Source organism: Trachurus trachurus, assembly GCF_905171665.1.
Source record: "Trachurus trachurus genome assembly, chromosome: 17".
NCBI classification, from domain to species: domain Eukaryota; kingdom Metazoa; phylum Chordata; class Actinopteri; order Carangiformes; family Carangidae; genus Trachurus; species Trachurus trachurus.
The window spans coordinates 34,919,247-34,946,694 of record NC_139900.1 but is presented as its reverse complement, the minus strand read 5'-3'; the positions used below and the strand labels follow the sequence as shown (position 1 = coordinate 34,946,694).

Below are 27,448 nucleotides of genomic sequence, written 5' to 3'. Positions count from 1 at the left end.
TTATAAACAAGATGGATAAGTGATAAATGCATTTATTAGGATTTATTTTTTTCCAATTGGAAGTTGTTGGGAAACCGGAGAATTCCCGGGGAAAACCCATACGCGGCATGGTGACAACAGAAGAGTGAAACTCTTGAGTCACCATGCCGCCCAAAAAAAGTAAATCAACCGTAAAACAGTGATGTTTGGTGTTTTAATGCTGATTTACTATCAGGACCCATATTTATCAAGCATAGGCTACATGAGTAGCCCCCATCCCACCACCACCCCCCACCTTCTGCACAAAGAGAGAGTCACAATTGCTTGATAAATATGGGCCCTGGAAAAAAAACTTTCAGGAAGGAAAAGAGGAAAAGAGGAAGAAGAAAGAAAAGGATTGAAAAGAAGAAGAAGAGGAAAGGTGTTCTCAGCTTGGACCACGTTTGACAGATCCTGACCACTGCAGACCAGGAACAACACGAGAGCTGATGCTCTGACCCAGTTGTCAAACTGGATCGAATTCTTACACTTGTTCACAAATGTTCACTTACTTACTGGTTAAGGTGGAATCTTAAAAATGTGTGTCTGGTGAGTGACATCAATAAATGTAAACCATTATTATTATTATTATTATTATTATTATTATTATTATTATTATTATTATTATTATTATTATTATTATTATTATTATTATTATTATTATCAAGTCCTTTTGAGCCAGAAAATCCTTTTCACTGCAACACAGGAGCTGGAATCAATTTTTAGCAAAGAAAAAACTCTAACTTGTGCATTGAAACGGACCATTATTAATTTTTCAAGTGGTGAAAAACCTACTGGTTAAGGTCAAATCTTTAAAATGTGACTCTGGTGAGTGACATAAGGTAGGCTACATTTTGAAACAGAAAACCTCTTTCACTGCAACACCAGGAGCTGGAATCAATTTGGCAGCTGTAAAACCCCAAGTTATACATTGCAATAATTTACTCACTTTTCAAGTAGGCATAGCTAGTAAAGAGGACTGGCTAAGGTCAAATCTTTAAAATGTGAGACTGGTGAGGTAAAGTCATTTTGAAGCAGAAGCAGCAACATCAGGAGCAGCTGGAATCAGTTTTTGGCAAAGAGAAAACTCCAAATAATGCATTGAAATGGATAGCCATGGATCGCCATCATGTTAATTACAGTCTAACAATGATAGCCGATTGGACGTAACACAGAGACATTAGGCTAGGATATGTCTTCGCCGCCGCAAAATCTGTTAATGCGCGTTACCGTCTCACAACAGACACTAACAACAACTACTGTTTGAAATGGGGATGGAAGAAGCAGAGCTTATCAGTTTCCCTGAGGTTTCTCCGATTTTTCCCTGTTGAAAGGGTTTCCATGGAGTTTTTCCTCAGTGGATGTGAGGGTCTAAGGACAGAGGATGTTGTTATGATGGGATGTAAAGCCCTTTGAGACAAACTGTTTGTAAAAACGGGCTATACAAATAAAATTGCCTTGCCTTGCCTTGCCTTTCCAACCCCAGACAACACACATAGGCTACAACACACCCAAAACACAAGGTCACTCTCCAAACCCCCCCCCCCCACAGTCATCTCATTAGTTTACATCATTTATCTCTCCTCCTCTCTGCTATACATTTCAAACACTCCTTTTCTAAACTTACTTTTAAATTGATTAACACTTTTGCTGAGTTTAATCTCTACATCCAAGCTATTCCATAGAATAACCCCTCCGACAGAAATACACTACTTTTAAGAGTCGATCTTACACTTTGCTGTTGCAATTTGAGTTTTCCTCTCAAGTCATATCTTTTACAACCTTCCTCTCATGAAATAATTTTTGGATTATACAAGGAAGAAGATTATTTTTTGCTTTAGCCTATACATGATTAATGCAGTTTTAAATTTTACCAAGTCAAAAAATGTTAATGCAGATGCCTTCAAAAAAAGTGGCTTAGTGTGATCATTGAACCTAACATTAAAAACTGTTCTTATGGCTCGTTTTTGTAGAGGCAACAGGTTGTAGAACTACTAGGCTACTTTTCAGCTGTAACAGACGGAAACGAGTTTTTTTTTGCGAGCAGTCACTTTTTTTTGGCACGACAGACAGGTTGTGGCATTAAACTTCCCCACATCTTTAAACCAGCAGCACAGCAGCCTGGACTGTTGTCTGAGAGCACGATATAGACGCCAGATTCTAACCCACACATTTGTAGCCGCAACACAAATTCATATTGATGAGAGCAGTGTCCAGGCCGTAGACTAGATCTACTCCTGTGACCTGCAGCGGCGCTGATGTCTACCAGAATCTGTGAAAGAGCTGCAAAACTCCGCATCATTAGATTGACAGGCTATATTCAAACACATTAGTAGCCAAATCACACATCATTTCATCATCTAGTTACTGTAAACCAAGTGGTCATTATCAAAATACGGTGAAAAACATGTCCCTGCACTTTCCAGACACACAAATGCTTGAAAATTTAAAAAGATCATCCACATTAAACCAAAAGTATGTAATTTAAAACCATTTTAAATGATGATGATAATTTCAGTTTATATATTTACTGTTTTATTTTATTTTTTTCAGTTTTAATTTCCTTTGTATCTAAAAAAAACACTTGTCCCACTGCCATGGTTCAACACTATTGGACAGTGTAAAAATATTTCCTCCTTTTTGTTTAAAAAAAAAAAGTGGTCAATAATGGGCAAACACTGGGCTTAATATATGAATAAAATTAAATCTAAATTGGCTATTTAATAATAAAAATATTTTTAAAAGAATACCTGTCCTTCGATTTGGTGTCATTGGTGCTACTGGTATCACAGACCATTATTTTGAAAGGTTAAGAATATGTAAGAGAACTCCCAAGGTCAGAAAGAAGAAGAAAAAGAGCCATTTAAGACAATACATTGTGAGTGTCTCTTTCAAGGGTAAAAAGTAAGATATTTCCAATTAAAATGTCATTTTTCAATGTGGTTCTTTTTTTTGTGTCATTGGTGTTACTTTGATTTGCGCTATAATGAAATATTTTTATGAAAAAAAAAACAGTTTAATAAGTATAATTTATAGATTTTAAGGTGCTGACTCATGCTGGCTTTGAGCTAGCTTGGACACTATTTTGTATAATTAGCCTTTTATTTGTCATTTTGTCATTGGTGTTACCATGGTAACACATGGTAACACCAATGACGGTAACACCAATTACAGAAAACTAAATATGTTTGATAGATGGAAAAAAAAAAAAAAAAAAAAATTATAGTAGTCCATTATAGTTGGTAACATGGTCAACATGCTAACAAATAGTTCCCACTAAATTAAATTTGTGAAAACTGAATTAACATTTTCAACTTTTTTGACTCGGAAAATCACCGTAGCCTACCTAGGCCTACGAGCATTCAGCCTAAACCTTGTTTGTTGGAAGCTGAACTCTCGGATAACTGCTCACGTGCTTCAAAAGCAACTGTCGGACACTGAAGCAAAACACATCTTAAGAAGCAAAAGGAAATATCAAGGAAACTTTCATAGTAAGAATAACATCTTAGTCGGAACATGTCTTTTAACGGGCCACCCCCCAGACCGGAGCACCTGCTGGGAAGAGTCCGGCGCTGGATCAGCGACATCGCAGGTAAGAAGCCTGTTCTAGTTCTAATCTAATGGCACAACGATCTGGTGACGCAAAGTGATGTTTTATTATTGAACCTTCAGCGGTGTTGTGCTCACCTTAGTTACCTGTAGAGCTTAGCTATAGCCTACAACCCTACATCTTCATAACTTGGCCGTTTTCATAATGTAGCCTAATGATGAGATGTGATAGATGCAGGGGTGGACAGTAAATCTGAGTTAGGCTCTCAGTCCTCGGTGTAGGGCATGGATGTATTATGGTGTGTAGGGTAGCAACAAGCAACAGTGACGACCCGATTGGTACCGGAAGCTCAGATGATCACGGATCAGCGCACCTGAGCGGCCTGGTTCAACTCCTGTGATCTGCGGACAAGTAGGAGGCTACAAGCAGAGATGAAATATAAAAACATTCACTCATGTCCTAGAACAATTTAGAAATATTCATAGGCCTATTTATGTTTTATGCTGCATATAGGATAGGCTACTTTATCAGTTTATAAAACCCGCACTAGACTAACGCTAGCCTGCATTATTTTGACCAACTCGCTATTCACAAATTAATTCATTATGATCTATAAGATCATAGGATATAAGGGTAACACACTTTATAATAAGTACACTAGCATAATAAATACTGAATTCTTCATTTATAACGCATGCATACTCATTAGTAGGCTAGTTTATAAATACAGTTAGTAGTGCTTAGCAATGATGAGTAAAACAGACATGTATGTATCAGATCTAGAAGCACTCTTGCTTCTTTGGGGTTCCCGTTCATGTACATACATCTGTTGTAAAGTGCTCATGTGTAACTTATTTTTCTTTCTTAGTACATGAATAAAATATATGAATCTGAATCTGATACGATCGATCCAACTAAACCCTGTTGATAAAATAGTTAAGAAACGAATGCAGAACCTTTACTTGACTTTTACATAAGATCTGACATTCATTGCTGGCATTATGTCAATAATTCCTCATTTGGACACACGTGCCTCCAACACCACTATAAAACAGTGTGAGTGAGGGAATGTCGTCCCTGTGTGTCTGCTCTAGCTATAATCATTGTCAACAGCCATGATCTGAAGCTGCTCTCCACCTCAACACCTGCACAACTCAGCATTTTGGCACTAGGGGGAGACATATCATCATATAAGAAAGAAGAAAGGGTTCAATATCAAATATCAAATTCCTAATCACTAAAGCATGGGGTGATGCAGTGAGAATCAAAAGTGTCATTATGTCAAATGCCACACTTCTGTGCTGTCTGTCTATAATATTTTTTGTGCAGCCTGCATTGTGTTGTCACAGATATTTCCCTGATGTTTGACAAAGATCTTGTACTAAAGTAAAAAAGCAATGTTAAGGGCAACAAACAGCAGCACATGATTTGATATTACACATGCCTATACACTCAATTTATAATGGTGAAATTAGTTGTTTTATGGAATGATCTAATGGGCATTTTTAAAACACATTTTCCAGGTGCCTTCTTCTGGCCGTTGAGCAACAACATTGAACACCCTGATGCTGGAAGGCCAGAAGAGAACGGGATCATCAATGACCCTCCTCTGCCCCCTCAGAGAGATGTTGAAAGCAGTGGGGATAATGATGATGATGGTGGTGATGGTGGTGGTATACCTGACCAGCCCAGCAGCAGGAGAGGGGAGGAAAGACAGGAGGCAGTGAATCATAATGATGATCTAAATATCAGAGCTCCCTCTCCTCCCTCTCAGCAGCTCCCATCACCAAACGTTGGGATGGAGATTCCAGTTTATGATCACCTTCCCCATGCTGTCCCTTATGCTCTTCCTTTCCCTTTCCCCTATGTCTATCCTTATGGTTTGCTTCATGCTCTCCCTCATTCTTTTCCTTATGCTAATCCTTTTGCTTTTGCTTATGTTCCTCCGTATGTCCCTGCTTATGTTGATCCCTTTGCTCTTGGTTATGCCCCTCTTTTCGCCCCTCGCTATGCAGCTCCTTATGTCCCTCAGTACGCCGGTCTTCATGCTTTCCCTCACTTAAATGATGATCCTCATGTTCCTGAGCGACTGGTTGCGCAGAACCGACAAGAAAGACCTGAACAAGATCCTGGAATCGATGCCATTGGTCTGGAGAATGAAATCCCTGAACTCGAGGCGTTGGGTCTTGGTCAACCTGAGACCGTTGGGCCTCTCAGCACAGAAGAATGTTTAGGGATTAGCAGCGACAGCTCTCTGGAAGCAGAAGTTCCTTCAACTTCTGGCTTCAGCTCCTCCAGAAGGAGAAGGATAGAAAGTGATGATGAGGAAGCTTCTGCCAAGAGGCCAAGGTGGTCTGATGAGACCGACTCAGATTAACTCATCGATGCTCCTCTGACAAGTGGCTTCTGCGTCTGGCAGGGCCATTGATTTCCTAACATGGCCAACGTGGTCGGACCGGGCCGATGACACCCCAGTGAGCCTCTTGCACCGGTAACTATCTTGACTGTGTTCATGTCTGCATGGTCTCTGGAATGAATCATTCTGAGGGCAGGTTGCATTTGCGTCTGCCTTGGGGGTTAGTTTTATCTTGCTTGACTCCCACTAATTGATAGCCTATTGATGACCAGTGTTGTAGATTTTAAGTAACACATGGCAGTCCACCCACTGGTCAACACAAGTGGAAGAAGTCACTGGACTGTACTCCACCTTCTGTGCTACAGAGAAGAAAGTAGAAATCTTCTCTAAATAGGCTGCATACATACAGTATAAACCTAGTAAGCACTACACAGATGTTAAGTGTAATAGAGAGGGAAGAAAGTGACTTTGAGTAATCTCTCATACAAACACAATTAAAGTCACATTTTAATTAATTTAATTACATTTTTTTTTTTCTGTTCACTTTGGACAAAAAAGGTGAATACAAGCTTCCTACTTGAGCAGAAGTTGCCTGGATTAGACTGTGACTAAGTTTTAAAATCTGAGAAATAATGTATAAGAGATTGTGTAAACTTGTCACATAATGACCTCATTCACTCATGAACACTTATTTGTTGGCTCAACTTGGTGATTATGATATCTTGAGTCTGTTTTACTCACTGTTATTTCCATGTTTCTGTTCCAACTCAACTACCAGAGCTGCTGCAGCTCACTGTGGACAAAAGGGTGAGTATGAGCTTATCAGGAAAATGACAAATAATGAGGTCTCAATATGAAGACAGACTGTTATGTTAACCTCATGTATGTATATCAGTATTTTATCTGTTGTCTTGTTCTAATGACTGAACCACTGTGGTTTACTGACAGTGAGGTGAGTTTGCTAGCTTATGTTATTCATACTAGGTTACACTATGTTATTCACTTAGTATAACTTGTGCAGGGTTATTTCATCTTATATGTTGTAACTTGTATCCCGTGTTAGCTTGGTTTCAACTGACTGCCTATAGATAACTCAGTAGTTTGAAACTAATGTTCCTGGTGACTTCTATTGATTAATATCCTGCAATAACCCTACTACAGTTTTGCATTTTTTTATTAGAAGTATTGTTCTGAGGCTTAATCTGTGCCATTGTCAGCCTATCTGTCCACTACTACTGGTTTACTGTTCCTAATACAAACTGAAAACGTATCATATGGCACAACTTGAAGCTAGTACTGTACCTTGGACCACTTCATTTATTGTATTGGTTTATATAAAGTAATAGATTTGGAGAGTTTGTTCTCTATCTTTGTCTTCCCAAATAAAACTGAAAGAGAGACAAAAACCATACAGAGAATATGTTTATTTTTTTTCTTAATATTGCATAATACAAAAGACAGAATGTAGAATAACCACTTGGCAGTCATGGTCTTATGTCTGCTAGCACAGTCATGATACTGCCTGTAATTTATTGGTGGGTTCCCAAGTCTCCAGTGGTTTGCTCATTCTTTTCTTAATGTTATTGTTGTTCAACACTCATAACCCCCAAACCTCTAAGACAGTGGTTCTCAACTGGTGGGTCGGGACCCAAAAGTGGGTCGCGGACCTGTTCTGGATGGGTCGCGGACAGCTGGTCAAAAAAGTTAATAATATTTAATGCACATCTGATGTTGGACACGTCTTTTATTTTGAAAAATAACTTATTTTGAAAGGCACACGAGACAAGTTGTAATGGTCCTCCTTAGTTTCTTGTTATTTGCTCTGAATGCAAAGATATCAGTTTCTTATTAATGTGGCCTGATGCAGTTTGTTTTGTGGGTCTTTATTTTGTGCAATTTGATATTTATTCACTTTTGTGAACATGCTCTGAATGCAGAGATGCATTAGAAGTCAAATATATCATTTTGTTGGTCTCCATTTTGTGCAGTTTCATATTTTTTTATTCACTTCCGTACATGCAGTTGTCATGGTAACTCCTCAGTTTCATTCATGTGCTCTGAAATGCACTTTGCTCAATAAAGAGCAAATTAGTTTTTAAAGGCTTTAAAAAAAAAAATCTTGGTTTGAATTCTATAAAAGTGGGTCGCGACTTAATGACCATGATGGGAAAATGTGGAGCCCAGAGTGAGACTAGTTGAGAACCCCTGCTCTAAGATACTAGTATAAAGTTAAGAAAATAAAATATTAAGAAAAGTAACAAATCACTGCGTTGGAGAACCTGGAGCAAAATGACTAAAACATTTTATAATTGACTGATGAATTAACTAATTAAAAAAAACAGTGCTTTTTAATTTTCACTGACATAAAAGGGATAATTATCACGGCTGTTCTCCTGTTGTCAGAGAAAACATTACACTGGGATGTACTTAAGTTGTGAACCTCCCTGCATAAACATAAAAGTAACCCACACTACATCCTTCCTCCCCACACCATCTCCATCTTGTGTGTGTGGGCCTTGGATGACTTGGAGAATGTGCTTTTCACCACGTTGAGAGGAGCTACCTTCCCACTGAGGTAAACCTTGTTGAGACAGGTAGGAAGCCAGGTCTGCTCGTCCTCCTCGTTCTCATTCACCTCCACAGTTCCTGCTCCTTCCCTCCTGCAGAGGGCGTGTGAGTGGGCGAAGATGTATCCCGTCATAAAGGCATCGAATCCCGCCCGGTGTGTTCCTGCGTCATTCTTCTTCTTCTGAGGGTCAGTCCCAGCTGAGCGGCCACTAGACCTCTCTCTGTCTCCATCTGCTGTTCTACTTCCCAGCTTGTCGTCCGTGTTTGTTTTCATGTCGGTGTCCTCGTCAGAGTTTCTGGAGTCCGGGATGTCTTCGCACTTTCCGTTCCCTGCGCTGTCTGTTTTCATGTTCTCTCCTTCACTCTGTTGGGTGTTTCTGTTACTGTCCATCAGCAGCCCAGCCTCTGCACACAGATCAGCTGTCACCTTTGGGTTGTTATCTGGAGTTTGCTCTTGATCAACCTCCATGTGGGGGGTTTTGTTTAAGGGGCCACTTTCGAGGATGGAGGACTCATCTGTCACCGCTCCTTCACTTTTCCTCTTCTCTCTGTGTCTCTTCCTCTTCTTCCTCTTGTCCTCTTTTCCTTTCTCATCCTGGAGGATGATCAGGTCAGTGTCGTGGGATAATGGGCACTGGGTACCGTTTAGACACCAGCCAAATGCCTGTCAAACAGACACATGTCAAGACACAACTTTTCCAAGACATGACCCACTGGAAAATCTACAGATCTGTTCACACCTGGTATTAACCTGCATCCTGAGTGATCCCATCACAAGTGCTCAGCTCTAAGTTTTAGTCAAACTGAAAGTGTCATCAGAGTAAAAAATGTTTTTAAACTCACAGAGAAGCGTTGGCAGACTTCAGTCTGTCCGTCAGAGGAGAGTACTGCTGGACACTCTCTGTAGTCCACGTAGCTGGACATGTGACCAGCATACTGACAGAACTCCACATGAAGATGAGGTCCGGTCCCTCCAGAGGTCAAACTGCGGCTGTTATCCAGCTTACTGGAAGTTGAAGGACATAATATTGTAAGACAGTCAGACCCCCACCCTGAAATGTTGTCTCTGAAACAATGGAAGTTTTACCCCTGACTGGATGTAACCACTTTGTGTATTTACACCCTTTGGTTATTAGTGATTTAATCAATTATCTTTGTTAGAGTTTCACCATTTGATGACTGTCTCTAATCACTCTCAAGTGTCTCAGTGCGAGAAGTATAAAGGTGTAGGTGATTCATTGTCATATGAAAAGACCCCCTGATGATCAAAGGTCTCCAGATGCGAATGGTATCTCTATGCAAAGTCCCATTATGTGAATTAGAGGTGTTTCTGTTCTGGTTGGATACTTAAGGGAAAGAGCAAGAACCTCACTTTGAGTTGATCTGCTTACCAGAGCTCCCACACATCGAGTGTGTTGCATTATCTGTTTCTTAAGTATTGTTACTATTTGCTATAGTTTGTTCATTTTGTACATCACAATAAACTGGAATGTTAACCCTTCATTTCTAATATTGCCTTATTGAGACTTTGTTCTAAATAATTAATAATCTGTTATTGGATATTTATTTGGTCTTTAGTTATATGGTAAGTTTCATTTGGTAACATTCATACCCTTAACCTCTGAGTTGAATAGAAAAGATTGAGTATCATGTCCTTTAACCATTGAGTTATATTTTATGACCTCTGAATATCTCAACCCAGGTGTCTGGGCTGTTCTTCTATGTTAAGAAGGTCACTGAATAGTTTAAGTCTATATCTGCCATCCCTGAACTAAGTTAGTCTAAAAGATCTTAGTTATATGGTAAGTTTCACTGGGTGCTATTCACACCCTTAACCTCTGAGTTGGACAGGTAAGATTGAGTATCATGTTATTATACCTCTGAATACTTCAACCCAGGCATCAGGGCTATTCTTCTATGTTAAGAAGGTCACTGAGTGGTTTTAATAATCTATACCATCACTGAACTAAGATTGATTCCAGATTTCTTAACAATAGAATTGATTCTTAAAATGTTTATATTTTAAATGATTGACTAACTTTTAATTCCACCAATATTTAAGAGTAAAGTTATTTTTAAATGGAGTCAGATTAAACGAGTATTTACTTTACTTTATTTTGAAAACCTCATCTTAACACCGGAAAGACAAGACACGTATTGAGGAGATATTGTTTAATATTGATGAATATTTCCTCAACTGCTTTGTTAAGTGACAAAGACTCAAGAACACTTTTATTATTAGCCTGTGCATGTTCTCATTTGTCCAGGTCATAGTATCTCAAAGGAATTTTCAATCGAAAGCAACTGGACTTGGTTATTTGTAAACATATATATATATATATTTTTTTATCATTACACCCACAGTCCTTCTGCTTTGCTTTTCACTACATTATTGTGACATCCTTTGCATACTGACTGAGGTAGACACAAATGCTCACAAATAACAATTTTCAAGCATATATTATAGGAAAAAGCTTTAAAAACTAGAATTACTAGCAGGCAGTCTGTAGTTTGACTACATTTAAACTGTTATAACACATGACTTCTAAGTGTTTGTAGGTCAGGTTTGTAGCTAAATTCAAAGTATAGCGGATGTACAGTATATACAGTAATTTGAGCGTATATTATGAATCCATACTCACCATTTTTTATAGGCATATTCCAGGTAGGATGCGGTGAGACGCAGCTCAAACTCTGTGACGTATTTGGTGTCATATATGCCGGCAGGAAACATCTCAGACAGGTCGGCTGTGAAGGTGGCCAGGCGCTCAGGCAGGTGAGCATAAAAACTCTGGTACAGAACAAATAAGCAGTGATTAAATAAATACTGTATGTTGTGAGAAAAATACAAACCGAAGATGAGTCAACTAACATCATAAAGCTGACACTGGCAGTTAACTTGCTGGATAAATACTGTATACCCACAGTCAGGTGAAGAAATGTACCACAAGTGCAACTGTAAATGTTGTATGAAGTCTGCTGCTTTAAGTAAAACAAATAGAAGATAAGAGTTCACTTTTTGTTTTAAGACAAAATAAATCAAATGCTACTGCTGCTACACACATCTATCTAACCATTTTTGGATGGAAGTGACCAATGGTAGGACAGGATTTCTGGTTAACAGTCCTGTAAAGGCTACAGGTGATGATTGCTCAATCACAAATGAGACTGGCTGTGTGTCTTTACTCTTTAGAGTCTAGATATACCTGGTAAAGGAAGACCATGTCAATGAGGCCATTGTGGAGCACCAGAGGTTTCCGAGCGCGCAGCAGTTCAGTGAACAATGCCCTGATGTGGACCCCCCCGGCATCAGTTCCTCCCTGCAGAGAGAGAAAAGGCAGCCAGAAATCAAACAATGACATCTGAGAAAGTTCAATTATTATAATACAGAGCATCGTGGCCACAGAACTGGGTTCAGGACACTTAGCAAAACCCTAAACAGCATGAAGCATGTTGGCACCTTGTTGTCCTCACCTTATTATTGCCCTTGCAGTAAGGGATTCCATGAGTGTACTGCTTGTTAAAGTCAAATCCATGCTGCACCAGGAACTTGACAGACTGGGGCTCTATGATGTACTCCTCTGAACACAGCAGTGTGAGGTTATACACCTGGACCAGGTATGTGTCTGCAGCCTGGGCAAAGAGGTGAGAGGGAAGATGAAATAAAGTACCAACAAGAAGATAAAGAGGATCACAGACATAACACAAGATTGAAGAAGTCTGCAGGGACAAATTCTCATCAAGTATGTTTGGGGACAATCTAATTAGCTTTCTTCAACTTGTACATATTACATTAACTGTAAACAATAATCACTATGATATACAGAATGAGGATGCCAGTGTCTAGAGGTTTTATGCTGTTGGATAAGGCTTCATCTCGTACCTTGGAGTCCAGTTTATTGTAGCAGGCAAATCCCAGGGAGATGACAGAGCGAGAGCGCGCTGCATGGCAGATGGCTTTATATCTGTCCTCTATAGATCTGAAACATAACAGATTATCAGTGCAAACTCATATTTATCATCCAGTTCTGCGTGTATGACAGTAACTTGTGAACATTACGTGTGTGTGTGTGTGGTGGTAATAGGAAGAAGTGAAGAGAAAGACGTTTACTCACTCGGCCAGCAGGGATTTCCTATTCCCAAGACCACTCAGCTCCTGAAACAACAGAGACCAAGTGCTATGTATTAGCATTTATGATTGTGTAATGCACTTGCAGTACTGTCGCAATTGTGCCTCCCCAGTGATAAAGAAGAGGGGAAACTGTCATTTATAACATTTAAAACATTTATACTCACCGTGTCTAGTGCAACGAAGGACGACGTTTTAATGGCCACTACCATAGCAGGCCAAAGCTCTTTGAAATTATCATTGTGGACGTCAATGACTGGAACAACGAGTGAAGATGTCATGTTTGTCTCGTGCAGAAAGTAAAGCTAACAGGTCTTTCTCGTGGCTCTCACCAATGCTAGTTTCCGCTAGCTCAGCCGACTACCATATAAAGTTGTTCATTGTTAGTCAGTGTACGCGGAGCTCAGCTCGTTGCTTCTGTGTTAAATTGTCTTCGTAAATGCTGCAATTATTTCAACATTTATCTATTTATTAGCGCTCATTCTGCTCAACCGTAAACAGTTCAACGTGCTTTTTCGGGGTCCTCCGACAAACAGTCCCAGGTAGTTGGACTTTTACCTGAACACAAATAACACCAGTTTGTCACTATACACACGAACAAAAATATCCACTATTAATAAAAAATTAAATTAAATCATAAATCGTCTAAATCATATTCAAAAATATTATTATATGTTTGCCTTTTTGCTGTTAAATCACATTTTCGGTCAGGCGTTTACAATAGACGCATATAAACAATACGTCACCACATTCAACCGTCGAAGCGAAGTCCGCCATTTTGGCTCAAACAAAGTGAGAAACATTTTATACCAGAAGAACTATTTTAAATTGTACGCTTGAAATACTTTGAAAACATCTTCACGACAGCGCTCTGGTTTCCACGAGTGAATGTTTAGCCCAAAGGTAACTTTTTCTCGTTTTTACGCCGCGGAATGAGAGAGCTAAAGGTAACGGTTGGTATCCCCAGCTGAGCTCCACTGTTAGCCAGGCTAACTTAGCATAACGTTACCGTAGCTTCTCTGTTGGTCGTAATCTGCCGCAATGGGTGGCTGCTCCGCTCCAAACTGCTCCAATTCAACCAGCATAGGCAAACAGCTGTTTCGCTTCCCCAAAGACCCTGTCCGTAAGAAGAAGTGGGTGATGAACTGTCGTCGTGACTTTGAACCAACTCCTCACTCCAGACTCTGTCAGGTAAGTTTAACTTTAAGTTACACTGAGGCTGGCATCGTAATGCCCTGGCTCTGATGTTATTGTATCGTCATGCACGTGTCCAATACAACGTTAAAACCCCACGTTAGAACAGTGCGTCAGAATATAAAATCAATTATGTATGTTATTTCATTTCCTTTATTTCTTTTATTTAGATCTCCATTAGCTTTGGCAAAGGCCATCGCTATTCTTCCTGGAGTCTACTTTCCCAGATGAACTGTCCATTGCAGTCGATAAATACAAAAACACATCACACCATAAACACAATAACAACATCCATAACCACTACAACTCACAACGATCTACAGGACAAAACAAGACAAAACAACATATACTGGACCTTATTCATTTCCACAGTGTAGCTATTAACCATAGTTGTGAAATAATCAGAAGTTCAAAGACATTCGTTCCTCATAATTACATTAACTTACAGACAGTACCCAATACACAAGCAGACTGAAGATATTTCAATTAAATCAGACAAACACTAATTAATTGTGCCAAATCGCTTCAGCTAGATAGACAGCTGTTTGACTAATAAGTGTTCTTTCAATAGCTCTTTAAATCTGTATTTGTTATGTTCTTGGATAATAATGTCCTGGTAAGTTAGAGCATTCCATATCACCATGGCCCTATACATTACCGTGCTTTTCATCTTGTTTGTTTTTACTTTGGGTGAGGTGAATTTACCCTCCGTAGCATGTCTTGTTTTATAACAATGTTCATCCGAACTGAAAGACAAACGTTTATATAGAACCCTTGGCAATTTGGTCACAGACAGTCTTCTAATAACAGCTGCTACTGAGGCAGTTTTCTATCCATGTCTTGTATTACTTAGGCTACTTTTCTTCTGCCACATCCAATCAGTCTTTGTCCTCACTGTCTGCATTAGCATCTTTTCTTGTGTCTGGGATGCACGAGTAGTTGGATAAATGTGAGTCTGATTTGTTTCCCCAAGGATCATTTTGAGCAGAGCCAGTTTGAGGAGATAGCCAGGTCTCCAGCTGGGGGGAAGAAGCTGAAACCCAATGCCATCCCAACTCTCTTCAGTGTTGGAGAGCCTCCTTATCCTGCAGTGCCCGCTCCATTCATCCTGCTGCCCCTGAAACCTGACCCAGGTAACTAGGCATACAAACAAATGTCACAGTTATTGTTTTCTATTACTTTACATGTGGCAGTCGAAACTTCTCAACCACATCTGTTCTCTCTGGAATGATTTTGTTTCACATAAAATAAGAGACGCATAGTTTATATGCTTCTGTTACATGTTCATAGACACACCTTTGTAAATTTTGCTTGCTGTGTATCTCTGCATATTCTGCCCCCATGTGGCCCAAAACAGACCTGACCAGCTTGAATTAGCAATTTAAGAATAATCATCATCAAAGTCATCATCAGTCACATCATCCTGAAATTCCTCATAGTTGGAACTTAACCTGGCTTTTATAATGCAGACAAGTCTGTTTACATTTATGGTATAGCATGTAAAACATTTTTTTCTTACTGTCCTGCTTGGCCAGTAGATTTGAGATTTACTAGCCCCTTGTGTATTTTCACTGGCCCAGCCACCAAAAAATGAAAGTAACATTTATTTTTAACAAAACCGTGTTTATTTATTGAAATTGGTTAAATTGTTCACATGTTATTTCCCTGGATTAAAATGATGTGGGATACTGTGCGTCTGCCCCGAATCTGAAGCAGCGGCGGTATGAACTTCAGCCGCTCACCGTCTGTCGCCCGGTGGAATCTCAGATTAGATGCGCTGAGCTTCGAGCATTGAATATCTCACTTGGTAGAGCAAGCACACTGCAGCGATCCTGAGTTCGATTCCACCGGGCGGCCCCCTGCTGCATGTCCCCTCGCTCCCTCTCCCCCTCCCAGTCTCCCTCCAGGTGTCCTTTCAAAATAAATGCATAAAAAGCCTGAGGGGGGAAAAAACACAGACTCGTGAGCTGGTGCCACGACCAGATTCTCTATGACTACGCTAAGCCCCACCCCCCTTGGTTACTGTTGCTATGCAGGTCAAGCTTTCACTCCCAGCCATGCTCATGGCGTAAGAAATATAGATTTTTCAGCAATATTGGCACTGATTTCAAAAGAAATATCAGCACATTTCTGGATGAACTGTTCTAAGATATCAGAGTAGCAGTCACAAAGATCATTCAGAGTTTTCAGTTACGTGACTCAGGTAGAAGGATAAAACATCGGTTCAACGACACGACTGGACTCTGTACAGAGCAGAATTAAGGACTGTTAATCTTCCCATCTATCAACCCACGAAGACGTGCGTCATGAAAGATACGTTGTCAAACTTCAAGTTTTTGGGCGATGGTGAACCATATACAGCTCTCGCCGCTGAATTCACTATTTGATTTCAGACTCTACCGATGCCACTTCTCCACAACGGTTCCATGAAAACAGCGGAGCACCACCAGCAAAGAAGAGGAGAGAAGATGATCTGCAGCAGCTGCTGCTGGAGAAGGAGATCATCAAGGTGGAGGCTGAGACAAGAAAGCTGATAATGGAGCAGGAAAAGCTGGCGCTGGAAAAGCGGAAGTTGGCGCTCGAAATACATTTGCTCCAAAGGCAAATGAACAGTCCCGGGGCGGGGAGGCCATCGGGGCGACCCAGAGATTTCCCGCCGTTCGCTGCCGGCCTGCCGGCCAATAGACTCAAGTGAACCGGCACACAAGCTGCCCTGTGCGGCCGTGTGACGTTCATGGCCGGCCCATTGAGTTACAACTACTGAGAAGTGAGAATCAAATATGTTCCCTTGAAAAGCTCCAATATCAGGGATGCAAACAGCGGCCGAAAAGCGAAACTCGCTTTTTTCATTCCAATTAGGTGACTTGTGTGAATCGTTCAGATCCGAAGAGTTTTTGTTTTTGCGATGTCTTTATTTATTCAGTTTATTTTAATAGTAATAATTATGACTAACATTCAGTGAAGACCTAAAAATCAGTATCTCCAAAATGGAAATATTGCAAAGGATTTTTATTTTTTTAAGCATTTTTAATATAGAAATGTTGGCCTTCTGAAAACTGTCCATCTATATGCACTCAACTTTTCCGTGATATTGTAATGTACTTATTTGTTAATGGTTAATGGAAATTCCTCTCTTTTTTGGTCCTGACCCGTTTGCATCCCTGCAATATCTACTTAAACTATGCACCTTGCAAGTCCAACCAATATTTATACCACTTGGTGTCTCTCTACCTCTCACTCATGGTTGCTCTAGTGACCCAGACTCTCATCAATCCAGCCTACTGATTTTTGTTTAGTCTCCTATCTTTTTCTAATTCTTTTTGTTCAGATGTTACAGAACTTTCATGACCACAAATAAAAAATGACCAGCAATTTAATTTGTTTGTTCATAAATGAATGTAGAATAGCGAAAAGCCTCATGGGAAATGAGAAATGCGAGTTGTTGTTTCGAGTAAACTCTGGACTATGTCCCTTCAGGACACTTGGATTGCAGTGGACGAGCAGTGTGGAGGAATGTTAAATGGTTTTTGTGTAGTTTTATGGACATTCTTGTTTCGAGCCCTATTAATCTCATATAAATGGCAAAAATGTCATCATGGAAAATTGAAATCAAAATGGCTGACTTCCTGTTGGGTTGAGTTCAGGATGTCAAGAGATCATCTGATCATCAAGACATCTGGGCATGGTATGTGTATCGATTTTCGTCCACCTACGACAAAGTAACCCCAATGTGGAGGGGCTTTTTAAAATTTAAAGGGGGCGCTATTACGCCATTTTGCCCCGTCCATGTACGGTGACATCAAAATATCGAATTTTGGAAAAGGCTGCTCCCATCAGAGTTGTTTTTGGCAGGCATTTTAGATTTAGTCTTAGTCTTTTTGACGAAAATACTTATTAGTTTTAGTAAATTTTAGTCATTTCTATATGTGATAGTTTTAAAGCAGAAGTGAGTGGTCCGGTCGTTTTCGCTAATGCTGCGTTCCAGGCAGGCTTTTGAAATCGTAAATTACAGCTTCAAGTCACAACTTACGACTTTGTAGCGTTCCAGGCAACCCACTCGCGTTTTTCCGACCTGTTTTACCGGTGAAAGTCACTATAACGGCCACTCGTAACTTCTGACCCGTGAACTCGTACCAGATCGAACTGGTACCACTTCACAGGTCGGAAAAATACGAGTTACGAGTTTCCTTGAACGCACCATAACAGTCCTCGTCCCTACGTCGCCACATTCACGGCGTTCCTTGGCTGCACACACAGCCCTGCATGCCGTTCTCTCTCCTCATTGGATAAAAACTGTAGGATACGATAAATGTTTTCTCCTCGGCTCAGAGCAGAGCAGAGGGACTGAGAGACCCGTGATTCAGACCAAACACTCTATAGAAGTGATTGCTGTCGGAAGATACAACTATTTAAGACTTATATTAACACAAATATATCACTCACTTCTGCTTTAAGGGCCGTGTCCACCAAACGCGTTTTTAGCTCTGACAGCGCTCTCTCTCAGCGCTGCTCTCCCAGCGCTTGGCGCTCTCTCTCTCCCTCATCAGAATGCCACTGTTGCTAGGTTACAAAACGAGTCCTCTGACACTTCCGTGTTCGTGCCTTGTTTAATATAAACACTACAACGAGTACAATACAAGTGTGGGTCATGATATAAACCGAGCCACGTCTCCGGTTGTGTTGCTGTCGGTAACGTATGTCCCGCCCCTTCTTGATTCTGATTGGTCAGTGCGGGGAAAAGTGACATTGACGAGCGCGGCGCTGTTCTAAAAGTTGAACAGATTTCAACTTGAAGCGCTCTGAGCGCCGCGACAAAAAGAAGCAAGCGCCGAGGGCGTTTTACCGCCGAGGGCGCTGAGCGCTGCGAGCGCCGACTCAATAGGGTTTGAATGGAAAGTCGACGCCCAGAGGCTGAAAAGGCGTCTGGTGGACACGGCCCCTTAGTCTAGTTTTAGTCGACGAAAACTCAACAAGGTTTTCATCTAGTTTTAGTCAGTTTTAGTAAAGCCTGCCACACACATAAAGATAATCGGGCTGATTTTGCCACGACTTTCCCCCTTCCGACCACGGACAGACACCGCCCGATTATCTTAAGCTCTTAAGATTATTTTATATGATTCTCTTGTAGTGTGTGGTGTGTTAAGAGTCAAAATTCCCCCGACAATCGGCTCGGAAAACGTTCGGCGCCGATAATCGTAAATATTAACTCATTGAGTGCCGTGCTCCTTTCCAAAGTTTTAGTCAAGTGTACCGGCAATTTAGACCATTTTTGACTTTTTATGTAGAGCCACAGTGTATTCTATATTATTGCCACCAACACATACTGTGGCTCAATTGAAAGGTTTAACTTAATGCTTCAAATGACCACAAACCGTTTGTTTCTACGTGCCTCTGTTCCTGAGAAAAGTCAAGCTAAACATGGCTGGGTTTCACCAAAATCCCTCCTTTTTTCTAGAAAAGGAGATACAGCGTCTTTTATGAAAGGTGCGCTGTTTGTGCCTGTCGCTCTTCTGACACTCGCATTTCTGGATCAAAGGGCTCGTATAAGATAAATATACACAACAATGGTTGTTCTATTCACAAAACCACCATCGGGGGCGGGGGGGGCGCCACTAAACAACAATAACACAGACGCACCGTGCCGTGTCACAGCTTCTCCCCGCGGAACGTGAGGGTCTGTCGGCCACCGCGGCTCGGGAACACCGGTCCCGCCGGTGGTCGCGGTCCTTCTGTGGTACGGGTCGGTGATGCCGGTCTGCTTTGGCCCAGAGACCATCAGATTTTACCGCGGGAGGACTTTGGGGAGGACACGGTGTTGCTCCAGCTGAAGACCGGGCGGACTGTCGGCTGAGAGCTTCCTGGTTCAGCTCCGAGCAGCTCGAGCAGCTGGAGCAGCAGCGCGGGTGAGAGCAGAGCAGCTGCTGCATCCACATGCAGAACTCGTTTGCAGAAGCTGAGTTATGATAAAAACTTCCAGATCATGAGCTGTCATGTGACTTTGATCGTCATCTATTTCAGTTCTCCTCGTCGTAGAGTCCCCAAATTTACATATAATGTGTATTAAAGTGTCTATTTTCATAATTTAAAAAAAAAAGCAAAAAACGTAAAATTACGTTGTTGGCACTCAACGCATGGGAACGAAAAACGAGAAATTACGTGGTTGGCACTCAATGAGTTAAACATGTTCAATATTTACGATTATCGGGGCCGACTTCGGTGGCCATTTCAATCAAAAGTCATCTTGCGTGTGGGAAGCCGGTGTTGTGCGGAGAAGCGCCTGCTTGCCGAGCTCTGCTCACCGAGCTCTGCTCACCGAGCTCTGCATGCTGCTCGCGGCAACAAGCCACTTCTCCACACAACACCGGCAACCCCACAGAGAGCCACGGTGCAGCCCTGGTGTTACATGAGGTTCACACAGACATTCACGCATACACAGGAGATTTCCTGATAGCCGATAGCAAGAACGGTAGCGCTCATAGTAAAGTAAAAGTAAAATTTTATTTATATAGCACTTCTCACAGAGAAGACTCACAAAGTGCTTCACAGATACATAAAAATACAAACATCATACCACTATTATACAAAATAAACAACAACAAAGCAGCAACATAATTGAAGAGACGTACAGCATCACAATACAATATCCCAATACAACACACCCAGGCTTATTGAAATGCCTGCCTGAACAAAATATACAGCCAGCAATACAGCAGCCATGTTTAAACGATCATGTGACCGCCGCTCACAGCCCGTCATGTGACAGCACACGGGTCCCGTCCGGAGCCACAGACACACACAGATGGGATCGTTGTAAAGGCTGAAGTGTCCCGCTTTAACGTCGCTCTCATTGTCCATTTTGGAAATAGACCCGAAAGAGTCGCTACAACGACACTCCACACTAAGGAAAGTGGCTGGGACTTTTGACTTGTGTATTTTCAAAATGAAGCCTGCTAGAACCGTTTTTCCAGAATCTCCAATCCTACCTTTAAAACAAGCAGGCATTTTAGCCGGGAATTGATCAAAAGCATAACGGTGAAAACAATAAAAATGACATGGAGCTGAATGAGATGAAACGATAGGAGAGATCTGTATTAACTTATAAGGTGTTATACTGTGTGCACCGACTAGTCGTCCACCACCGTCCTCATGTACTGCAGGGACCAGAGCGTGCACATCCTCCCCTGAATCGGCTAATGGTGTTGCCTGAGGAGGGGGATCCTCTTGGTGACACAGATGTTGTGGAGAACAGTGCACGCCGCTACAGTTCCATCGTCTTTCGTTAACAGTACCGTTAGTTGTTACTATAGAAACGGCAAGATTTTCCTACTTTACGCCTGGTCTTTGTGAGAAGGAGGCTTAGGACCAGCTGGTGCACCGGCCCCTGATCACATGAAGCATTTTGATCTTCCCACGCGCATTCTTGCGAATCACAATGCATGTTGTCGTACGAGCCAGTGACCGGCCAATCACAGTGATTGGCCAATCACAGTGACTGGCCAATCAACTTGCCCTGCTTGTACTTTTACTGGCCCCAGGCCAGCGGGCCATGGGTTACGTGTTGAACCATGTACCAGATCAAATCAAGTACTATTTATACAATGTTTTGTGTTGTAGTGGATAAGGAGCTAAATTTCGGGGACCATGGCTACGCCAGACGCACCCCTCTGCCCGGCCTGGAAGATGATGATGCAGACAGGACAGGCGAGGACCAGCAGCCCTGCACGCAGTGTCAACTCCTCAAGAAACAGCTGGAGCAGGAGATGCAGCACACTGCAAGGCTACAGAAGGAGGTGGAATGGATGCTACCATATTTTTTCTCTTGTCGTTTGTTTTTGCTTCAGAAGTGGTTGCCTGTGTTTTATTTGAAGCACTAATAAAATATTGCTACATTAGGCAAGGCAGCTTTATTTATATAGCACATTTTATACAAGGGGCAACTCAGTGTGCTTCACATAACATTAAACAGTAAGAATTGGAAATGGAAAAAAAAACCCATAAAACATACAATTTGGAAAAGTTCAAATAAAACCCAAAATAGTAAAATTTTGAAACATTAAACATAAAGCAAGAAAAAGGAATAAAATAAAGTATAGAAAAGAGAGAGAGAAGAAAAACACTAAAAAGGCAACAATAAGTGTCACTGGGTCACACACTGGCTTTACACCTTATATAAGATTTCATGTTTTTTAATCATTGAAATATGCACAGATGCTTAGTAACTGTTCTAAACCCAATAAACCATCCCTCCTTTTTTTTCTTTCTGCCAGGCGGAGGAGATGAAGAAACGGCTTTATCGTCTGGACCGGATCGAGAAGGGCCTCCAGAACTTTCTGTACGAGGATCAGATCCGTGCTCTGTCCCTCACCAAGCGCTCCCGCCGCGCCGTCTGGTCTCCAGAGACCATTCTGAAGGCCCGACAGATCCGCTGTGCCGTTGGTACGAAAGGCTACGAGTATTTAAGAGAGCTGGGGTACCCGTTGCCATCGTACAGAACTCTGTGTAATCGCCTGGAGACTAAGATCATGGTGACGACTGACATGAGCTGTGAGGAGCTGGCGGAGCTGGGACTCGGGCTCATGGCCCCATGCGACAGTCCCACAGAAGGTGTTGGGGACAATGATGAGGAAGAACTAATAGGTGTTTTGTCCTGATCCTGGCAGTTTATATCATCTATCCAAGCATACTGAAAGAAGAAGAATGTGCAGAATTTGCTGTGTTAGACATTTGGAGATTCCATGTCAAGTGGAAAAAGTAGCACATTGTGCTTCTTATCTTATCTATGAAAGACTTAAGCCTCAATATAAATGTATGCTGCTCTTGACGGAGATTGTGAGTTCACAGGTTTTAAATGTCACCTGGTCCTGCTTGTGATCTGCACTACCAAGGCATGGCTTTGCTTCGCGAGATGCTGGGGCTTGCAGCTAGCCTTGGGTTTATGCTCATGGTGTTTCTTACCCTCAGAAAGCTGAGCTGCAGAATAATCTTGAACATTTGACAGGACACACTACATTGTCTAGTGAAGCAGACCCCTGCTGAGAGGTTGAGATTGTGTGCAAATGTAGACGCAATTTGCACGATGCCAGAATTAATGTGTGTTTCACTGGCTGTTTACATGCACAATAAAACCCTGGTTTTATTCAGTATACTCAAATGCACTTCAAGAAAATAAGCCTGATATCCTGTGCGAGGAGGATATCGGTACTCCAGTATGAGGACAGGCATTTATTAGGGGTGTCACGATTTCGATTTTTTTTCGAAATTGATCGAAATTACGTCACGATCTCGAGCATCGAAGTCAAAGAGAGGATCGACGATCCCCCGCCCGCAAAGCTACAACTGCCCGTTGTCCCCATTGCGCACCAAGCGTCTTGTCAGTCACTGGTCCGAGTTTTCCTTTACTTTTTATTTCGAGACAACACTCACTCATTCTCTCTCTCTCTCTCTCTCCCTCGCTCTCTCTTTTTTTTTTTTTTTTTTACCGGCGGTGTCAGCTGATGTGCACGTCTGCAGCAACCCAAACAAATGCACATGTTGACTGGCTCTATTCCAGCCACATGATTGGTTCGGCGCAGCGGAACTCTCAATATCATTGGCTATTTGCCAAAACATGGATGAATGAAAACTATCGACCACGTCTCATATTTCTATCGAAGAAAAGTTATTTCACAATAGGCTCTATGCCGAGGGTCACATGACCAAACCGGAAACCGGGTAACTCCACTTCCGCTTAGATTCTGACAAGCACAACGCGCGGTAAAAACGAATCAAACCCACTTCATTTTTCCACGATTTTGTTGTTGCTCTTCCCAGGATGGCACAACAACTTTTTTATTCACGATGCCTGCAGGAATTACCCAATCTGAGCGTGTCCGACGTCCATCGAATCATATCTAAAGCTCCTACCACGAAAATGGACGAGGGCTGTTGTGCTAATGCTAACTCTCGCTGTCTGTAACTTACTGCCAGGTTATAGACTACTTGTTCCCTGCAAATTCTCACGATTGATTACTGGCTGAGTTAATCTGTTTTTATGAGCCTGTCAACGGTTCACTGCTATTCCAACATGGAAATAAACATTTAAGACTTCCACTGCTTATTTTCCTCATATGTAATGTAGCCTATAATGTAAAAAAACATCTTGTGGACATGGTAAAAAGGTTAAAAGCTCTAAAAAAAAATGCCTTCTCTATATTTCTGTATACTTACCCAGTTACCAGTTTGAAAAAAAGATTACACAAATGAATGAAATATGAAGTTTATTCAACAATGTCCATTGTTAACATAAAAAAAAAACATTTAATATACAACTTGTAACCTCCTTGTATGACGTCGGTCTGAAGGAAGTGCCGGCTGCAGACGGTGGTGCTCTTTTTTATTATTAAGTTTTTTCTTTTAATATTGTGAATCCACTTCTTTCTTTGGTCCACGTCCTTGGGGAACGAATGGAAAGTGACAGAGCTGTTGAATCTCCCTGACATAGGGCATTCAGGAACACAGCAAAAGCTGTGGTTGCTAGCACTTTGCCTTGGCTGGCACTTCACCTTCTTTTCCCTGTCTTTACGCGACATTTTTCAAACATAAAACATAAAAGCGATAAAAAACATTATACATTACATACAACATAAAAGAGACTATAACGTTATAACTACCTGTAGCAAAAGAACGCGTAGAAGTAGCTGGCTGTGGTCTGTTTGATTTGTTTTTACCGCGCGTTGTGCTTGTCAGAATCTAAGCGGAAGTGGAGTTACCCGGTTTCCGGTTTGGTCATGTGACCCTCGGCATAGAGCCTATTTATAGCGTTTTATCACCCAGCCCTGGTGGGCTACTGTCCCCCTCCTACCTGTGAAACAGGAGGGAGACACAGCTCTAACTACACAACACCGACAAGCACTGAGAGCCGCACGCTGCAGATACGTTATAAGATTTAAAAAACAAACAAAAAAAACCCCGCAAATAATAAGCAGACGAAAAGGTGCAAATTGCCACTTTTTGTCGATGTATTATTTGCGGGGGCTTTCTGGGGATCTGGTGATGGTGGAGGACCGGGACTGATTGACTGTGGGCCACCACCAGTCTGATCAGGACCTGATCATCAGGTCCATGGCAGCACAGCAGCTGCAGCTCTGCCCCGCTGTCACATGACTCTCGCGTATCAGCGCAATCTGTTTACATTACATTAAGCCGACATCAGGAGAATAATGAGACACGACGGTAAATTAATGAAAATAAAATTATGATAATGTAAAGATATAAATATATTTGTTTCAAAACCTTGGGGGCAATTTTGGCCCCTGGATCATGATTTTTGGGGGCATGTTACCTTTATATTGTAAAGAAATTATTTAAATGTGACCATTAGTGCCTAATGTGATACATTATGGAAATTGCATCACTTATAAGTAGCCCATCTTTTGAAATAAGATTTACTGTACAAAATTTGATGAATAAAACCAATGATTGTAGACTAGACTAGTCTGAAAATAGCATAGGCGTCTGTGCTGTAAGAAAAAGAAAAAAGAATCGAATCGAATCGTGACCCTAAAATCGAAAATCAAATCAAATCGAGGATTTGGAGAATCGTGACACCCCTAGCATTTATACAAGCTTTACTTGTGTGACATTCATTTGATATGTATCTGTTGATGGTGAGTGTGAGGCAAGTAGCATACAACTGGGATTATGTTTCCCTTAAAACATAACTAGTGGGGTCTCAAACCGCGATGTTTGAAATAACCCGCTCTTTTACAAAGTCAGTTGAAGTCATGAAGCCTGTTTTGGTTACATTTGCAAAGTTGAAACCTTTGCTGTTTTACATAAGCCTCCAAGGTTGTCTATCAGTCCCAAAGGATTGATTTTATAGGGAACACACTATGTTCAGTTAGGGAAAGGAAATGAATTCCTTCATTGGTAAATAAACAATGTTAACAATGTTCTACATGAAATAGATTTTAAATTCCATTTAGTTGGAAGTTTGTTCTGTCTTGAAGTGTTCACATTTGCAGTGCCGTTGCAATTATCACAAAGTAAATCAAATAAAGTGAACCTAATCTCAGCAATGATATTCAGGATTCAGAACACTTGCAGTTTGAAAAAATAAAATGGCTGTTCAGAATTATGTGTAGCTTTCTTTGTTTTTGTATGTGAGAGAGACATATAGCCTACATCTCACTACATCTAAATGTCCATAACATTATGTCAGGTAACTGATAAAACAGCATCATTGGCATCACTCCACCGGTGATATTAGAGTTGAAAGGAAACTGATGTGAGTAGCCACTCTTAAAGTTATCTTTACCCTGAATACAACAAAGAATTTTTTACACTGGCTTCGTTTGGACTTTGAGCGAATCACTCGCGTGAAAGATTAGATATTTGTTTTGTATCTGGTTCATCACCTGAAGTGAACTGTAGGTAATGTTGGTAACACAAAGGTTGAAAGACAAAATACAATAGACAACAAGTGCTGCATTCAGGTTTTGTATAGAATACACTTAACTTAAGTACAGGATGGTACATGTGCTGTACAGAACAGTTTACATCTGTTTCTTTCACTTTGACTTTCATTGATTTTGGCTTCTTGCCTCATGCGAGATTGGAACGGTGGGTTTGTTTGTCGTGGTGACATTCACCCCTACACAGTCCAAACCCTGACTCACATATAGTAAAGCAAATATTACTCAATGATGAGATCAATATACAACACTAAAGTCCTGATGGTAAACAAAGCAGTCACGCGATTAGCTCCGTCAGGACAAATGCCAAAATCAACAGGCTAACATAAAGACAATGCTAACGTGCTAACATCAATTGGGTATAAACTATGTTCTCCTTACAGATGTCCATACCAGTATGCAGACATTATCAAATTATCACTGACAATTCCACGAATGGAAATCTTGCTTATTTTTGCAGATGTTTTCCTCAACAGGATACTGTAACGTTAGCAGTTCAATTCCAGACCTGATGGTGGCGCTATCTGAATAGTTGTTGAGATGTTTAGCACGAAGCGACAAAGATCAGCCTCGTAGTGGTGCTAGAGGAGAAGTCTGCGTTGTCTGAGTTTGTGTTGAAGACCCAATCTGGACTAAAGTAACAGGCAGACTGACATTACACTTCTGAAGCTGCTAACAGCTGAAAACAATCACATGGCAAAGGTGAAACACTGCTGCTCTACAAGAGCCTGTGCTTAATAAGTGGCTCAGATAGGAAGTTATATTGACTCTATTACAAAAGTTAAAAATATCATGTCATGCTGAGTGCCTACTTTACCAGGATCAACAGTGATCTGGATAGAAATGCTAGCAGATAATTACATGAACACAAAAGAAAAACAAACATGTTCAAATGTGTAGTGTACTACTTATATGGGAAAAGTCAGTAAGCACGGTGAGTGCATACCGCATAAGTGCTGTTGAGTGAAGCCTACACCCACAAAGCAACACTCAAAGGAAATGGAGGAGGTGCTCACAGTTAAATCAAATAAATGCAGATGGCAACGAAAACAGACACAGATGTCAGTTATGTACTTAGTGCAAGAAAAGTCCTCTATATCAACTAATATGCTATATACTGAATACCATGTTTTTACCAACATAGAATAGAATAGAGAATACTTTATTCATCCCTAGCAGGG

The 27,448-nt window shown here is 41.1% G+C and overlaps 2 protein-coding genes across 2 annotated transcripts; one reads left to right on the top strand and one right to left on the bottom strand.

Moving 5' to 3' along the window:
• Window positions 1-7,748: 7,748 nt before the first annotated feature.
• Window positions 7,749-13,136, bottom strand: toe1 (target of EGR1, exonuclease). The gene is made up of 8 exons (XM_083992186.1): window positions 12,789-13,136; window positions 12,608-12,648; window positions 12,376-12,472; window positions 11,967-12,125; window positions 11,699-11,812; window positions 11,135-11,283; window positions 9,336-9,498; window positions 7,749-9,156 (listed from the first exon to the last, which is right to left on the bottom strand). Exons 1-8 carry the CDS (start codon window positions 12,900-12,902, stop codon window positions 8,395-8,397), a joined length of 1,599 nt encoding a protein of 532 aa, XP_083848312.1. The 5' UTR covers window positions 12,903-13,136; the 3' UTR covers window positions 7,749-8,394.
• A 189-nt stretch (window positions 13,137-13,325) lies between these two features.
• On the top strand, window positions 13,326-23,673 carry LOC311001172 (uncharacterized protein). The gene is made up of 4 exons (XM_083992187.1): window positions 13,326-13,812; window positions 14,789-14,948; window positions 21,430-21,605; window positions 22,083-23,673. Exons 1-4 carry the CDS (start codon window positions 13,663-13,665, stop codon window positions 22,464-22,466), a joined length of 870 nt encoding a protein of 289 aa, XP_083848313.1. The 5' UTR covers window positions 13,326-13,662; the 3' UTR covers window positions 22,467-23,673.
• Window positions 23,674-27,448: the final 3,775 nt, after the last annotated feature.

What these genes read in the sequence shown, in the direction of transcription:
- LOC311001172 (XM_083992187.1), top strand. Translation starts at nt 13,663, where the DNA reads ATGGGTGGCTGCTCCGCTCCAAACTGCTCCAATTCAACCAGCATAGGC. An exon ending in CTCACTCCAGACTCTGTCAG is followed by an intron (nt 13,813 to 14,788) that starts GTAAGTTTAACT and finishes TGTTTCCCCAAG; the next exon opens with GATCATTTTGAGCAGAGCCA. An exon ending in GCCCCTGAAACCTGACCCAG is followed by an intron (nt 14,949 to 21,429) that starts GTAACTAGGCAT and finishes TTTGTGTTGTAG; the next exon opens with TGGATAAGGAGCTAAATTTC.
- toe1 (XM_083992186.1), bottom strand. Translation starts at nt 12,902, where the DNA reads ATGACATCTTCACTCGTTGTTCCAGTCATTGACGTCCACAATGATAAT. An exon ending in ACTGCAAGGGCAATAATAAG is followed by an intron (nt 11,813 to 11,966) that starts GTGAGGACAACA and finishes CTCTCTCTGCAG; the next exon opens with GGAGGAACTGATGCCGGGGG. An exon ending in GAATATGCCTATAAAAAATG is followed by an intron (nt 9,499 to 11,134) that starts GTGAGTATGGAT and finishes TTCAACTTCCAG; the next exon opens with TAAGCTGGATAACAGCCGCA.